The sequence below is a fragment of the Chiloscyllium plagiosum genome, unplaced genomic scaffold (assembly GCF_037043375.1).
Source record: "Chiloscyllium plagiosum isolate Xiang-an unplaced genomic scaffold, Cpla_swu_hap1 HiC_scaffold_25, whole genome shotgun sequence".
NCBI classification, from domain to species: Eukaryota; Metazoa; Chordata; class Chondrichthyes; order Orectolobiformes; family Hemiscylliidae; genus Chiloscyllium; species Chiloscyllium plagiosum.
Genome location: NW_028270163.1, coordinates 28738752 through 28756159, shown reverse-complemented (window position 1 = coordinate 28756159; position 17408 = coordinate 28738752). Strand labels below are relative to the sequence as shown.

At 38.2% G+C, this 17408-nt stretch overlaps 1 protein-coding gene and 1 long non-coding RNA gene across 12 annotated transcripts in view; one reads left to right on the top strand and one right to left on the bottom strand.

Moving 5' to 3' along the window:
- Positions 1 to 17408, bottom strand: part of tnrc6c1 (trinucleotide repeat containing adaptor 6C1) — a 693384-nt gene that overhangs the window by 194864 nt on the left and 481112 nt on the right. Inside the window, exons 1-2 of one of the 10 annotated variants that reach the window (XM_088000549.1) lie at positions 2623 to 2799; positions 2275 to 2322 (exon numbers count right to left, since the gene is read on the bottom strand). The exons of the other annotated variants lie outside the window; for them this stretch is intronic. Of the exons in view, the coding sequence (XP_087856675.1) occupies positions 2275 to 2322; positions 2623 to 2627 (53 nt within the window). The 5' untranslated portion in view covers positions 2628 to 2799. Of the gene's footprint in view, positions 1 to 2274; positions 2323 to 2622; positions 2800 to 17408 lie in introns of those variants that run through there. 10 annotated transcript variants of the gene reach the window in all.
- Positions 3012 to 17408, top strand: part of LOC122562106 (uncharacterized) — a 57634-nt gene continuing 43237 nt past the window's right edge. The window contains exons 1-2 of one of the 2 annotated variants that reach the window (XR_015761402.1): positions 3012 to 3159; positions 11965 to 12126. This is a non-coding gene — a long non-coding RNA (uncharacterized LOC122562106). Of the gene's footprint in view, positions 3160 to 11964; positions 12151 to 17408 lie in introns of both variants that reach the window. The other variant, XR_015761401.1, reaches the window with a different exon arrangement.

Sequence of the window (17408 nt, the reverse complement as noted above, 5' to 3'; positions counted from 1 at the left end):
TGTGAGCTGCAAAAGCTACTCTTCAGCATAAGATCAGCAATGATCCAGATGTCACAAGAAGGGAATTATTTTTGATAAGTGATTTGATGTTAAAACAATGCTAACAGGAGAGACAACCGTTATATTTTTAGCTACCGGCTCCATCACAGTTTTAACATGAAACCTGCATGTGTGGCCCAACTCAACATAATTTTATATCAAATGGAAACAAAGTGCAGAAATGCCGAAAAGGTCTAGTAGCATATGTGGAGAGAGAAACAGAGTTAAAATTTTAAAATCAATGACCTTTTTTCAGAATTTCCTTTAGCGTTCCGAATAAAAGTAATTGATCTGAAATATGAATTATTTCTTTCTCCAGGGATACTGTGAGTATTTCCATGTTTTTCTGCACGTGCAGACTTACAACAGCCACAGTATGTTTTCATTTGGGGAAAAAAGGTACCTTGCTTTTTACATATTGACTCCTTGTTGGATTACTATTATATAGCAACCATTTACTGTCTTGGATCTCATCCAATTGCTTGGTCATATCCAAACCTCAAAATAGTGTTGAAAAGGTATTTCTAGTCAGATCTTCTGATAATTCTAATCATCAAATCCTCACCTGCACATGAGACGAACCAAGCAACCTGGCCAAATTTTCTTAGTTTAACCCAAGTGAAAGGCACTTTGTAGTAAACCAACCCAAGAAATCAATTTACTCAGTACATTAATTAGTTTTGAAGTTGAATACTCCAAATCTTTAAAGTTGCACTGTCCACTGATCCATTAGGGAAACATTTTGCATTATTTCTATCCATACAAATCCTTGAACACAAACCGTTTTACAGTACATCCAATTTCTTTAAATAACTTTAGATTTTACATGAAGTGTGACAAGTTTGCGCAGTTTCTTCTGAGCACTATGCAATATATTGTTTAACAACAAATGTTACACCTCTGGGTAGGAAACAGCCAATAATTTTCTTAAATCTAATTATATTTTCGTAAGCAAGTTTTGAGAAGATTTGTAGCTCAGGGTGAGGTTCTAGGTGTAGGTTTGCTTCTTCCAGCTCAGCGAGGAAACCTATATCCATATTTTTGTAAAAATGTTGATTACAGGAAATAATTAGTTTATTTGGATTTTTGGCAAATTATACAAAAACATAAGTTCATAATTTTTTAGAAGGTTACATAATGTAAAGTGTGTATACTTGATGGTAAATTGCAGAATGCTGGAATGCATTAATTTCCGGAATACTTCACAAAACAGGGCAATATCTATGACGTTTGTAAAAATGATTGGTGCCAAATACATAGACATAACTTGCTGCAAAGGTTCAAAATAGATTTTTTAATGCACGCAAAGAAAACTCCAATACGGATACTTATATTACACAAAACAAAATATTCCTGGAATACCTACAAACTATAGACATGCCCTGCCCACGTTATATTGACTCTTTTTTGTACTTGTAATTCGATGCTCCATATATTACCATAACAAGGTAGCGTTTCAAATACTTAAAATCTTTCGATTCTCAAATGAAACGAATTCTGCTGCATGTTTTAAAAATTATCTAGTTTGTATTCCTGGAGGAGAACATTTCAGACTAAAAAAAAGCCTCCACACCGCAGCTGTTGTCAAAAGATACATTCCACATCCAAAGAGATCTGGATGATAAGATACAGTACAAGAACTGTGCGCATAGGGAGACAGACAACGTGGGCAACGGTCCAAAAATGCCAGCGCTTTGACGATAAAACAGAAGCCAGTCAACACCAAAGCTCAACATGACTCAAAAGAACAGAAGTGTTCCTTAACGACCACGACTGCACAGAACTTTCAGTAAATTGCATTGTGTAGTAAAAAGTAGAATGTATTCCTAATGTCAAACAAGTACTGCAGAAATGTCCTACTTCACGTTGCAGTGGTTTTACCATTTGCGAAAAAGCTACGACATCTCTTTGCGATAGTGCTGTCATTATATCCAACTTGCACAGCGATCGAAACACGTTTTATTCAGTCAGTCGATTTCAAACCCCGCTGCACCAACTGAGCCGGTTTTATAAACGAAGAACGTTACATTTCAACCTTCACTGCTCTGACCTCTTTTCATTTCACTGGCTGTTGGAAAACCAGTGCACAACCTTTTGCTATTTCATGATTCCTACATTGACAGTTCCTCAAAAGAGAAACAAATCTACAATTCAATCTCTTTTAACATTTAAGCCCGCGAAGAAGACAGACGTTACAAAAACAAAAAAAAGCTACACTCAAATCATCCGTCTTACCTTTTAATTTCTTCCTGAGGCTCTTTGGCAGCTTTAAACTCGGGGTCTCTGAAAACGTCGGGGGGCGGGAGAAGGAGAGACAGGAGGAAAATAAAAGCCTTTTTTTAAAAAGACTCAAATTTGGCAGATCTGAAAACATGCACGGGGGCTGACAGCTGCAGTCAGGATCGCTCAGGCGATCGACGAGAGCGGGGGCTATTTGTACACAAACACACGGGGAAAGGAAGAAGCAGCTAGCAGCAACAGCAGCAGCGCCGCCCGCCGAGTCTCTTCCCCCAACCCAGCAGCAGCCTCTAGACGGCACAACACATTCACACACACCCCTAGCAACAGCCGACAGGTACAAACCTCATCAATTTAAAGTGCAAATAGAAGGTGGGGGGAGGAAATATCCAACAGTAGACAAAACAACGTCAGAGTGGGGTGGTCGGAGAGGGGAGGGGGCTGGAGAAAGGGAAAAGTTGAGCTAGTCGCTCTCGCCGTCAGTTAATTATCAGTAACGGTGCTGCTACTGCAGCCATTTTGTTGTAACTGACAAGAGAAGGGTAATCGTGCTAAGGAAACGACCTCTGACCCTGTCTGGCTGACATGTGATCACAACGAACACTTTCTCTCACCACCCCCCCCAACCCCGAGCTCGCGCCCAACCGTCCCGCCTCTTCGGGTTACCACGACAACCACACCGACCTGTCACTCACTTCGGCTGCCAGAACGTCACGTGACCGCCGCGGAGACCGCAAACTTTTTTTTATTTTTGTTGGGGGTTGGGGAGGGTGAAAGGGGTTTTTTTGTGTGTTTGGGCCGGGGATTCAGACCTGCTCGTCAGACTTTCCTGCTGTTCCTGAACCGCCAAAACAGGGAAGGGAGAAATAAAACAGCCAACAGGTAAACACCCGGGGACGGGAAAGGGAATTGATGGTAATAATAATAATGATGAAGCCACATAACTTCCAAAAGCAGATAGGGCCCGCCTCGGCTATCAGTCTATTTGTCAAATCCAACCAATCGGGTGAACGCGCTCACGGCACGTGATCGCGTCCCCTTCTTCGCTGGTTGCCCCGGTAACCAGTCTGTCCCCAATCATCTCGAAAAGTCATCACAAACAAGCCTGTCCTCAACATATACAAACGACCCGGTAATTGTCAATTGTACACGATCTGATACAGCTCGACTTCATCTACTTAATAGGTGCAGAGCTTATCTAATTTGATCCAGTGAAATAACCCAATCAAAATCAAATATATTAAAGCTGAATTGGCACGCCACTGTGCAGCAGCAGGAGTAAATATTCAGAAAAACAGCCTCTGCTCCATTCCACTCTGGTCAGATCACTTGATGGCTTGCATTTAGAAAATTGATAGTGTCTTTCTTTCAAAAACAATAAAGTGGGAAAACTTTTATCTTTGAGTCAGGTTGTCTTTGTTGATTTTTTTTTCTAATGTGACAATCATAGTAAAAGCCTTTGTGATCAAAGTGCAGGCAGACAAAAATTGGATTTCTTGAGCCAAATATTTCAGGAACGTGAGCAATAAAAACTCAATAGTAATAATTATAGTTCTTTGAATTTCAAAAGAATATGAATGTCAATTTTTTTAAAAAATTAATGTTTTTAAATTGAACCTACTGTCCTGATCTTCAGCCACACCTTCATTTCCTGTTTAGAAGGCATTCATTCTATAATTGACTATGGTTTTGTAGGTCCAAATCCTATTCCAACATATTTACTGGGCGGCGCGGTGGCTTGGTGGTTAGCACTGCTACCTCACAGCTCCAGGGACTCTGATTTGATTCCAGCCTCGAGCGACTGCAAACTCCACACAGACACATTCTCCCCGTGTCTGCGTGGGTTTCCTCCCACAATCTAAAGATGTGCAGGTTAGGTGAATTGGCCATGCTAAATTGCCCATAGTGTTCAGGGATGTGTAAGTTAGGTGCATTAGTCAGGGGTAAATGTAGAATAATAGGGTAGGGGAATGAGTCTGGGTGAGTACTCTTCAAAGGGTCGGTGTCGACTTGTCGAGCTGAAGGGCCTGATTCCACACTGTAGGGATTCTATGCGATCACACAAATGATCATTAAACATATAAGCCTAAGCAGTCAATGTAAGACAATTGCAGGAACAGTCACAGCAAAGCTCCTTAAAACTATACGAGTCCACTTTGCAGCCAAGATTGATTGATGGATGGCAATCAGGTAAGAAAATCCAAGCCCTTCACCCAAAAATAAACAAAGTAGTTTTGGCACCCTGGTTAGAGATCATGTAGCTAAACACATATTGGTGATTTAGGATCTTTCTACTTTGTATGGTTTAGCCATTCACAAAGTAAATACATTGTGCCATTATACAGCCATCACTAAAACGTTTGAAAATGATGGTTTTTGTTTCACCCATATCATGACTTATTCCCTAACACAGCACAAAACATCCAAGGCTGAAATAGCTGCTGAAAGGTGTGTGAAAACAGTTTAAGATTACTCTGCAATTTTTTTCTCTTTCTCGCAATCCCTCACCACGAAACATAACCACACAATGTGAGAGTCACAGATGTGAACTGATAGATTTGATTTACACTGTTCCATTAGGAGAGCAAGCAACCTTCTCATTGACTTTGGAATGAAGTTCCCTATAGCAGGGGATTCTTTTAAAGTATGTCAATTAGTCACCATTGATTTATACAAGAGTTTGTTTGTAAAGTACTTGAGAAATATTTTACAATTTTTTTTCCTGCTGAGATTTATTATACTCATTGTAAAATCTCAATGAGTAACTATTTGTTTTAAAGTCTTTTGAACAGTGTGTAAGTGGACAAGGAACACTAAGATCAATGCTGGTGTGTGGGCACAATCCCAGTGAATCCCCATGACGAATGTCAGTGAAGTCCACCTGTTTCATCACTTCTTTTCTGAAATGTCACTCAATGGTATAAAGAGGAGACCTACTGTTATTTAAAATTAAAACCTTTACATATAATATGCAGTATATTTGTAGAAGTTGTTTACATTTTCATTGTACTAAAAGATACCTTATTATCTTTATAGCCATGAATTTAATTGTTAAAAGTATTTCATGACTTTTAATGCTTTTTTAAAATTATGAAATAGTTTTTGAAAACTCGTCTTCCCCAAACTTAAAAAATATATTTAATAATAAAGCAGTTCTTTTATTTTAAGTTTAAGTAATTGACATTCTAAAGATCAACATGTAATATACACAAAAATAGCTTACAAATGTTTTATGAACTACATTGTAGTGACAAGCTGTTAAATTTTACTGATAATATACATTAAAAAGAGAAGTCATTTATTTACAAATAGAATTGCATTCCCATAGAGTCACTATCAGTATTATGAATGCTACCATGGCATCAATGCACTTTATCGAAGAATGCGAATTTCAGAATCTAGATGATATTCTCTGAGAAACTCTCTGTAGATTCCACTTATTGCTGATACAACTTACTATTAATTAAAGTTAAAGATGATTGAAAATATTGTTAGTGGATAAGTTCATTCAGGAAAAGACAATAAAACAAATAGATTTCCAAAAAAAATTCAAATTTCCAAATTCAATTCAAGATTCAATTTTTTAATTAGTGTTTTCATTATAATGTTAAATAATTATTGGAGTCATAAAAGTTTTTGATCTGCACACATTTTGTTTACTAAAATGCAAGATATCACAATATTCGTATTAGCTGAGTTATAATCATTCAGCTTTTACAAGAGAGAATTAAATGTTTTTTGGAAGATACCCAAAAAGGGAGCAAATAAAAAAGCAATAATTTAAGATGATATTCTAAATTGCTGTTTTGAATATGGCAAAGAACAGCAAACCTGATATCAAACTCTTGGGGCATCTTTAAAATGAGCTGCTGCACTGATATGGTAATATGAGGCATTTCTATTCAGTTTAACTGTTCCGTGGAGTTTCAATTCCCACACAGAAAACCTATGAATTTTGTTCACAAAATTATTGGAAAGAATCAAATACAATTAATTACTTCTTCTCAGTGAAGAAGGGAAAGGTGGAGTTTGACTGTTAGGTGTTTAAAGATTGGCACCGGTATTCACTTAGTGGCAAGCTGCATGTTTTCTTTATCAGAATAATGCAAAACACATTAAAACCTTAAAAAGGGTGAATTTAAAAAATTAACAATGGGAAAATTATAAGTAAAAGCCCACAATGGAATTCATCTGCATTATTAGAAAGGCAAACTCATAATTATCATAATTCATTATCAGTAGCAACAGATATCAAAAAATATAAACGTGTTCTTGTTCCAAATTGTTTTTGAACAGTTGAAAGAAAATGTGATTGAAAGGTGCAAACCAAAGGGATAAGAATACATACTTAAAATAAATTTGAAGTTACTATGTACCAAATTTTCAGTGTTTTGTTGGGACTTAAAAATCTCATATCAATATCTATAATTTTTTATCTAAAGAGAGTGAGCTAGAGAAAAATCATCTGATTTGAAAATAATTTTCCATTATATTCTGACATATCACCAATTAACACTAGTGATTGAACTTATATATCAGTTTCAACAAATTAAAGCAAAGGAATCTTGAGTTCTGTGGCCAAGTAAGGTTAGATTATACCTGGTTATATTATATAATATTTCTAAATTAGACAAACATGTAGCTTTCCTGAGCTAGATATTGTTTGTTGTGTTCAATTGTACTGGGTGAATGCATTAGCTGAGCTGATTTATAATTCTTCCAAGGGCACTGCAGGGATTCCACAGAGATCAACACATTCATAAATAGAAAACAACTGTCTAGCAGAAATAAGAGGTGGCATCTAGCACTGCCAGTGCAGTATAGACAAGCTGGTTACTGCCAGTTTGATAAGATAAAGCTCTCTAATGTTTCAACTATAATCTACATCTCTCACATGACTATCTCTTTCTAATATAGATTACCAATGCAGCTTCAGTTCCCTCTGCAACTAATGAACAAGCAGTAAAATCAATACCTGCAAAATGTGTATTTGTGTGCTTTCCTTGCAACAAATAGTGAATGGTATGCAGGCAGCAGAATGCTCAGGTGGGGGTGGGCTGCATGAACCCCCAGAGGCCAGTGTATTTGTCATTTGGCAAACCAAGATAGATGTAGAGCACAAATTCATCAAAGCTTTCTCCAAAAGGAACACAATTCTTGTTCCAGTGTTACACTCCATCTATCTAGAGTCTAAAAAATGAATAAATAATGAACTGTTCATGTCAGATTGCAGAAACAAGCAGCATGTAGTGGTACAAAATAAGAGCTAGATAAAGAACTCACAATAATCTTTTATAATGAATGCAATTGTATAGTTCAATATTTTAGCGAGTTTCAGAGCTGTCATAATGTAATGTTTTGTCAAGATCCCAATTTTAAAATATTCAAATTCAATCACAAATAGAGAATTCAATAACATTTTTCAGTTTATATTTTCACCACTGCCTTAAGCATGGTCCAAACAGTAACATTTCATACTAGCACAAATTCTATCTGACATTGCAGATGAAATCATTTTAAGTGTATTATAGCTGTGAGGAATGGGAGCATAAGTAAAGCATTTATTTAAAACAGAAGTACCGTATAATTAAACATTTTCAACTTTAAAGTTCAATACTAAACTCAAAGTATGATTTTGCTTCAAAAACGCGATCTCAGAATTTTGCAGCGAGTGGCTTTGTCTACAAACAGCAGAGCAGCTCAAGTTATCGAGCTAATGTCAACACTGCAGTGCCGGTTCCTTTGTTTCTCCACCAGTGATAGAGCCAGGACCTAACATCTCATAAATTATATCAGTGATTGACAATGATGGTGCTGTTTGTAAACAGAGGCAGGGATGCCAAATATTGTAGCCTATTAAAAATGAAATAGCTTCACAACAAAATGACCTAGAAGTACAGCATTTGGAATGCAGATGTTTTAATGTTAATCTTTAAATAGACAAATAGTTAAAGTGTACAACAGCTGTTACAGGTCTGGTATAGGAAGAAGCCAATGTTTTAATACATTAGTCTGATTATTGTTCAACTATAACAATACTCCTTTTTCTTTTTATCCATCTTAATAAAGAAATCAATGCAGCCAGCAGTCTGTGATATAAATTGTCATCTGTTAGTCAGCTAAATAAAACATGAAACGTAATAGCTTTGCTGCATTAAAGGTATGAACTGTAGTTATTGGTTCAGTTAAAGTGCAGAAAATTTACAAACAACTCTCTTTATAGACATTGCATTAATTGCATTTGTAAAATTATATTTAAAACATTTTTTATTTCTATTTAAACATTTCTACTCTTGATCATGTAAGCAAACAGCAGCTGTAATACTTTAACTGTTACCCATGAGAAAGAACTGAAATCAATTCTATGCACTACTCTGTCAATGATAATGTTCCTGCAATATGAGCAATTGTTGTACAACCTCCTTTATCCTTTGTGAAAAACTGAACTTTGACAGGCATGAAATGGTTTTCTTTATGTTAAAAACATACATCATCGAAGAGCTCCCTTATTTTATTTTATTGAACACATTTCTTTTCTGTTGAAATAATTCAGCTTTGTAATTGCTGCAAATTGAGATATAAACTGCATTTATTTGCAATGAATTATTTTCACCTTTATATTTCTGCATTGGGTCACTTCTGTTGCATGTGAAATTCTTGTCATTTGCACTTTTTATACCTCATACCTATGATTTGAAATTAATTTCTTAAAAAGTCAACTACTGTTTTGATAACCATAAAACCTACTACATAGGCTAAATCAAAGGCAACATATTTGACTTAATCAAAACAAGTAAATTGCAATGAAACATAATCACAAATTGATTGTGAACAAATCTGTTATCTTTTCAGAAATGGCTGAGAAAAGGCTTTATTGTACAAAAAATTGTCTTTTAATGAAATGCAGTTTATCTATAATGAACACATCAGTGAAATTTTGTCACGTTAGCTAATTGCTGAATTTATAGATTTTATAGGATACATATATTTTTAAGAGTCATATTTTGCTTTCCTTAGTTATCTCCTCATCACATCACACAGCATTCATTGGTCTAAGGGGTGTTAAACAGTTTGCTCCCCAGTTCCTGCCAGTGTTCTTCTCTAATCAACTGTTAAGACAAGCACAAGTGTGCCTAGGGTTACTTGGCCTCTGACTTTGCTGCCTTCTCCTATGGGAAAGCTTCTGCATCTCACAAGCAGTTTTCCTTAAAGGCTCAAACTAAATTTAGAAATTGATTTTTGCCAGCCTGAGTTGAATACTAGGTCTTGAAACTGGAAGTTACTACTCTCTTTTCTCAGTCTGCTAAATGGATTTCTAAGCCTCCAATTGTACACTAGTTATGAATGGAAGTGCACTGATTTTCTACATTGATGTTAAGGACATCTGCATTATTGGCAATCCTGACTAAAACCAGCTTGGCTTGCAATGTTCATTAAACAAGGTTTAAATGCAGCCTAAAGTCAGTCCTTAATCAAGAAATAGGTGCATTGAGATACCTAACTGTTATCTAAGAGGTGTGTACCTGACAAGATGGATTGTTTTTCCTAGACTTTGAAATAAGTAGTCGCTGTAGTGCCCTCCTCAAGGACTGTTTGTAAATGTCAGGAAATTGATTGAGATCACGTGCTGTTACCCTAAACTGTGCAAAGGTCAGACAAGGAAGGGAGGTTGGAACAGATGCTCGATAAGGTGCCTGGGAGCAGAGGCTGGACAAGGAAGCAAAAGTATTACAATGACACCCAGGGCAAAATTTTGCAATTTGTGACAGTTCCAGTTGGGATGCCCCAAGTACCCTCAGTAAGGAAGGATGAACTGGCTCCCTTTATCCAGGAGAAAGGGACCCAGTATTCTATCTTCAGGAATCTGGTTGGGGAGGGCAACATCTCCTGGTCTGGAGTTTCCAGTTTCATGGTACACAGGGTGTAAGTGACACAGCAAAGCTAGTTTGATTTTGTTCAAGGGTGACAGTTGGAAGCTCAATAATATACGAAGAAGGTTACATTGAAATAACTTCTATTACTCAGGTCACTGCACACTACCTCTAAGTTTGTGAATGTTTGAACAAAAGTACAACTCATCTATGGCTCTCCAGTATAACCTTCACCATACTGGATTGGAGGAGTCCAGGGAAGATTATAAACCAGAAAATGAAGTTGGTCTGTGTTATATAGCTAAAAATACCTGGGGAATTTTGCAATTTCAGAATCAAATAGGATTGTGTGTTGTGCATTATAAAGACTCAAGATTATGGATGAAATATTCAGAGGCCTGAGTGACATCAGCTATGGCAAGATCTATGGTAGGATTGTGCTTGAAATATCATGAGGTCTAGCTTGACATTGGGATCAACCCACTGCACCTTTATGTAGCAGCAAGTTGCTAAATATAGCTTGTTAATGCCACAGTGCACCTCATTAACATTCAGCTCTTATCAAATGCACTGCACAACTAGGTGTGGAAAATTCTTCACATGGAAGTTAGAGCAAGTACCTGGCAAATTCAGCTTGTCACTTGCTCTGAGGGACCTCTTTGTTGGACACTGGGCACTCAGGACATGGTCCATGGGCAACAGCCACATGCATCCCACATGAGAACCAGGATCTGGAGTAGGCAATTCAGCCTTCAAGCCTGCTCCACCATTTGATATGATCATGGCTAATGTCATCTTAGCCTCAACTTCAGTTTCCTGCCCCGTCTCCATAACCTCACCTCATTACTAATTAAAAATCTGTCTATCTCCTCCTTTCATGTCCCAGAAATGCAACACACTCTGAGGTAGTGAATTCCACAGATTCATTACTATTAAGAATAGTAATTTCTCCTCATCTGTTTTAAATGTGCTCCCCCTTATTCTAAAACTATGACCTCTTGTTCTAGATAAGGAAATATCCTTTCTCCATCTACTTTGTCAATCGCCTTTAGCATCTTACATACCTCAATTTAGATCTCCCCTCATCCTTCTAAATTCCAGACGGCATAGGCCTAAACTGCACAATTTGTTTTCGTAAAACAAACCCCTCATTGCTGGATTCAATCTAGTTAATCTCCTCTGAACTCCCCAAGTGAGGGGACCAAAGTCTTACACAATACTCAAGGTGTGGTCTCAGTTATGTATAGTTGAGACAACACTTCCCTACTTTTTGCTCTATTCTTTTAGCAATAAATGCCAAAATTGAATTTGTCTTCCTTATTACCTACTGTAACTGCATACTAGTTTTCTGAGATTTACGTTCAACACCTAGATCTCATTGCACCGAAACACTCTGAAGTTTCTCTCCTTTTCGAAAGAATCCTTCATTGTAACCTACTTTCCCACCTACTTTAGTGTCACTTGCAAATTTGGCTACAATATTTTCTAGTCCCACATCCAGGTCATTATGGACATTGGCTCCAGCCATGTACCAACCTCTAAGAACCCTCATGGTACATCTCCGATCCACTTATAGTGCGTGTTTGAACTTTAATGCTCTGCCTCAAAGCTTCTCCGGCAACTATCACTGTAATGCTGTTGTGAGACTGCTATGCATGCAGAGATACGTCTCAGCTCTTCCAGTGGACCATGCATCTCCAGCCAGTTTTCTTGCTGTCACTCACACGGTGTCTATCTGGATGAGTGGCCTTTTGAGCTTTGCCCCGAAGCCAGAAATACCAGGCTCACATTACTTCTGTTTTGCCTTGCTATTTAGCACAGAAACAAAGCCAGGATGCTCGGCATGATCACGAACAGGCCTCAACTAACACAAGGGAGGTGGTCTTCACTCATGGGTGCTGGCACAGTTAATCAAGAATCACCTCCTATAACCATCCAGGAGTTGGACACAGTCATTCAGCAGCTCGAGGCAACCATGGTAAGGATACTCTCCTCATAAGGGGTGAGTAATAAAATTTTTCCAGCCTGCCACCTATCTTGACTCTTTCTGGACTATTGTGAGCCAAAGAAGATTTTCTAAGATTACAAAGGGATCTTGATCAAATGGGTCAATGTGCTGAAAAATGGTAGATGGAGTTCAAACTGGATAAATGCAAGGAATTGCATTTATGGTACAACAAACAATGGGCTGGGGTAGTGCTGTTGAATAGAGGGACCTAGATGTTCAGGAACATAATTCTTCGATGTTTGCGTCACACATAGACAGGGTGGTTAAAAAGACATTTAGCACGCTTGCCTTTACTGCTCAGTCCTTTGAGTATAGGAGTTGGGAAGTCATGTTGAGGTTGTACAGGACATTGGTGAGGCCTCTTCTGGAATATTGTGTCCAGTTCTGGTTGCCCAGTTATAGGAATGTTATTATTAAGCTGTAAAGGGTTCAGAAGATATTTACCAGGATGTTGCCAGGTATGAAGGGTTTGAGTTATAAAGCAAGACTGGATAAGCTGGCACCCTTTTCATTGGAGAGTAGGAGGTTGAGAGGCAACCTTACAGAAGTTTATACAATAACGAGGAGGATAAATAGGGTTAATGGTAGTTGTCTTTTCCCTAAAATGGGGTACTTCAAGACCAGAGGGCAAATCTTTAGGTGAGGAAAGAAATTTAAAAAATACACAAGGGGCAATTTATTTTCACAGAGGCTGGTTCATGTGATGAATGAACTTTCTGAGGAAGTAGTGGATGTGGGTACAATTACAACACTTAAAAGACATTTGGATAAGTACATGAATAGGAAAGATTTGGAGAATATGGGCTAGGTGGGACTAGTTTAGTTTGGGATTATGTTCAGCATGGACTGGTTGGACTGAAGGGTCTGTGTCCAAGCTGTATGACTCTAAGAGTGGTAGGTATTACAGGAAGTGATAGTGGATGGCACTGCTGTCACATCTGTTGTAGATGGAGTGGTGTCTCTCCCCATTAGGGAGAGTGGTAGAGCATGAGCCTTAAGATACTAATAAGAAAAAAAATACAAACAGTAAAGCACAGACATATTCCTGAGATGAAGAAGGATTCTCAGAAGAAGATAAGCCAATTATGGTTAACCAAGGAAATTAAGGATGGAGGTATCCTGGGAAGCTGCTGAACTTGGAAGCATTGTTTGTGTTTTACTCTCTCTAGTTTTACATTCAGTTAAATAATTATTGAATGCTCTGAGAAAAGGATCCCAGTCATTAGAAATAAGTCAATATACCTCAGGGTCTGCTGGAAGATGTTTGCTTCAACTGGTGACTTCGTAATTCAAGCAAGATGCAATACCATGTACCTGTACATATAGTCATAGAGATGTACAGCATGGAAACAGATGCTTTGGTCCAACTCATCCATGCTGACCAGATATCCTAACCTAATCTAGTCCCATTTGCCAGCACTTGGCTCAGATCCCTCTAAACCCTTCCTATTCATATACCCATCCCGATGCCTTTTAATTGCTGTAATTGTACCAGCCTCCACCACTTCCTCTGCAGCTCATTCCATACATGCACCACCCTCTGTGTGAAAACGTTGCCCCTTAGGTCCCTTTTATATCTTTCCCCTCTCACCCCAAACCTATGCCCTCCATCCATCCAGGGAAAAGACCTTGTCTATTTATCCTATCCCCCCCATGCCCCTCATCACTTTATAAAGCTCTATAAGGTCACCCCTCAGCCTCTGACTTTCCAGGAAAAACCTCTCAGCCTCTGACACCACAGCCTGTTAAGCCTCTCTCTATAGCTCAAATCCTCTAACCCTGGCAACAGTCTTGTAAATCTTTTCTGAACCCTTTCAAGTTTCACAACATCCTTCCTACAGGCATCATTCAATGCTTCCATTAAAACGTGGTAATCCCCACTGAAATGGTTATTGAATTGGCAAATTCCAAGTCTTTTTTTTAATTTATCCCTTAACTGTGTCTATCTATGAACATGAGTGGGGGTTACAATCAAAGAAGATTGGGTTTAAATCATTGACATTAATTAGATTGCCATGTGGTTTAGTTTTGTTCTGCTAAGGTTACCGTATTAATAATAATTTGTTATTTTCTCTTTAAGTTAAAACTTGGTGTCAGACATCTGATCTTCTTAAAGTCTGGTTAGGAATAATTTTAAGGTTCTTTAAATGTTTTACTTTCACTGTGTTGCAAAGTCAGTGATAGTGAGTCTGATTTGGTCTGGCTTGCTATCCTTTTATCATAACAACAACATTACTTCTCTATGGGTGGAGGCATATAACGGACCATGTTGTTTTCTCAATGAACTAGAAAATGCAAGTTGAGCCCTGCTAAATAGGTAAAGACATCGGGGATGAAAATCAAGTGAGATTGTGTAATGTAGCTACACAAGATTTTTACTGTATGAATGTTCAGTTGGTACATGGATACGTAAAAAAAATTCTCCACATTTGTGCACACTATCTAAGGACCTGAAATGATGCTTAAGTTCCTCACTGCTTCACATGTTACAAATCTCTGATGTGCAGCATCGAGTGCAGGACTGTTGAGAGATACGGGATACCTCAATAAGACCTGGCTGATTATACCAGTTATGAAGCCTTAAAGTGCCACTCAGAAGAGGTAAATTGCCTGCACAAGGGCCACTATTGAGTAGACATTGATCTTCTGAAAATGAGATTCAGATGTTTGGACTGCGAAAGTGGAACATTTCAATGTTACTCATAAATCATGTCCCACATCATTATACTGCTATGCCCTGTAAAAAAAACTCACTCAACAAGGGAGGATGCTTTTCCAGAGGAAGAGATGGAAACCCGAGATGTTTCCACCAATCAAAATGGGGAAGGCAATAGAGTTGACAGAGGCCAAGATTTTGCAGACGGACATGAGGAAACCAGGGCAATACTGAGATGAGGTGGACAGGCCAAGGACAATCTAAGAGCTAACAGTTCTCAGTCTGACTGAGTTACTGCTGATTTCCAAGGTTCTGGGTTCCTATGTGTGGAAACTGTTACTGTTTATTTTAATTAACATTGTTTTTGTTGGCTTAAAAAAAGTATTTCATGTTCGCTCTTACAGTAGTCAATCAGTCTTTAAAGACATAGGCATTGATTTAGTTGCATGCAGTGGTACCTGCGTAACATTGCATACTCCTGTGACCTTTGTCTCCTGAGGGAAGAATGATTATGTGCCTTGGCTCAAGAAGGCTCATATATGTACTACTATACATTGAAAACCATATGCTGCCTTACATTGACTTGGATGCACTCATGTCATCCTGATGCCTGTTCTAAGTAGGGACAATGTGTTTCTGAGAGCTCTGTTAGCTGGAAATAGCAACCTGCTCCAAATATCCAGCATTATTGGACCATTGTGAGTGCTCCCACCTTTTCTGAGTGCTTTTATTCTGCAGACAGATGGGAGTATTGAGTACCAACCTGATTTGTCGATGGGCATTGTATGAGCACCCATGCCTTTGCTAATTCCTCAAGCTTTCCTAGTAAATGATTAGCAACTGCTGCTGTGTCCTGCTACTGGCAGAACATTAACAGCATGAAATGACTGCTACACTTTTGGTGCACATGTTCCATAAAGCTTGCACACAATCCTCCTCTCTGACATCCCTCTGCATTCATGTAGTTACAGTGCTTGATTCCTTTTGAGTGTCACTTTTCTGTAACCTTATTGTGCCACAGTAGATCATTCATCCTTTGCTGGCACTGGAGCTGGGGTCTTCTGTGGGCCCCACAGGAGCGAGGCTGCAATCTCCTCCAGGTGCCTTGATCCTCCTGTCGCTTTCCCTGGGAATAGTTCCTTACATCTTTCCCAGACTGCCTGGAGGAGAACCTACAGCATTGTTGAAAGTGGAGCCATTCACAATCATGTCTATGATATCTCTGCGTGGCAAGGGAAGAGGAGCATGTTGGGGGTTGCGAAGGCACTGATAGATGCTGATGGATGCTCCTGACTTGCAATGGGCCATCTGACTACTGTTAAATATTGCACCAGGAGTTTCGATCCCAGAAAGTCCTGATGGGATGAGAAAGTTCCTTTGTTGCACGCAATTCACTAAACTCTTTGTGCATGCATATATATGAACTTAGAATAATGTAATCACACAAGTAAAGCCAATCTGCCTCCCAGCAGAGGTCATATATGCTTCCACAGCCAAGGCTGAACTCAGACTTCATAATGGAAGGCTATGCCTGTAATGTTGAATATTGCAACATTATGGATTCTTTTGAGAAAATCAGAAAGGTTAGATCAATACTTCAAAATTATTTTCAAATGCCTATTTTGCCTAATCCACTCTCTTACCAGTATCTCCTCACAGCTTGCTACAGTCTTCAGAATTATTTATTATGCCTCCTATTTTAGCATAATGTACATATTTGGTCATAATTCCCTCCAGCCTGACAGCCAGATCATTGATGTACACAATGAACAACAGTGGACTCAGAATAGAACTTTATGGGTCAACATTACCCACTTCCTACTAGTCTGGAAAAACTGCACTCAATTCTTTATGTGTCTTTTCTCCTTTCTTAGTAATTGTTTAATCCTAATAGTTTTAATAATTTCCAAGGTATGGTACCTTGTCGAAAGCCCTCAGAAAGTCCACATGCATCGTAACTGCAGTATTTTCCCATTCCAAATATCACACTCAATAAGTTTTGTCAAGCCAAATCTTCCCTTCTAAAACCTCTCTATTTATCAACTCTATTTATTTCTCTTCATCTAAATATTTAGTAATTTTACCATTAATATTAAAGAATAAATTACCTCCATCACTTCTGGCCTAATTTATTCCAGTATTCCCTGCAGATCCATGGATGCATCCCATTAGATCCTTGAAATGTGTCCCTTTATATTGTTCAAACTTCTTTAATACTTTCCTGTTTACTATTATATCTCTCGCGAACAAATTAACATTCACCTTTACTAGTATCTTCCTCTTTATTAAAGAAAGGTGTAGAATACTTTTGATGAATCCCTGTCAAATTTATTATTTTCTATGCATTTACATTAACACAAAATAATGATTTACCTGTTTACTTGGTGCAAACATTACACCTAAACTCATGGAATAAAATAACATTTATGACATTGGTAATTAGGTTAGATTAGATTACATTACAGTGTGGAAACAGGCCCTTCGGCCCAAAAAGTCCACACCGACCCGCCGAAGCGCAACCCACCCATACCCCTACATTTACCCATTATTTAACACTACGGGCAATTTAACATGGTCAATTCACCTGACCTGCACA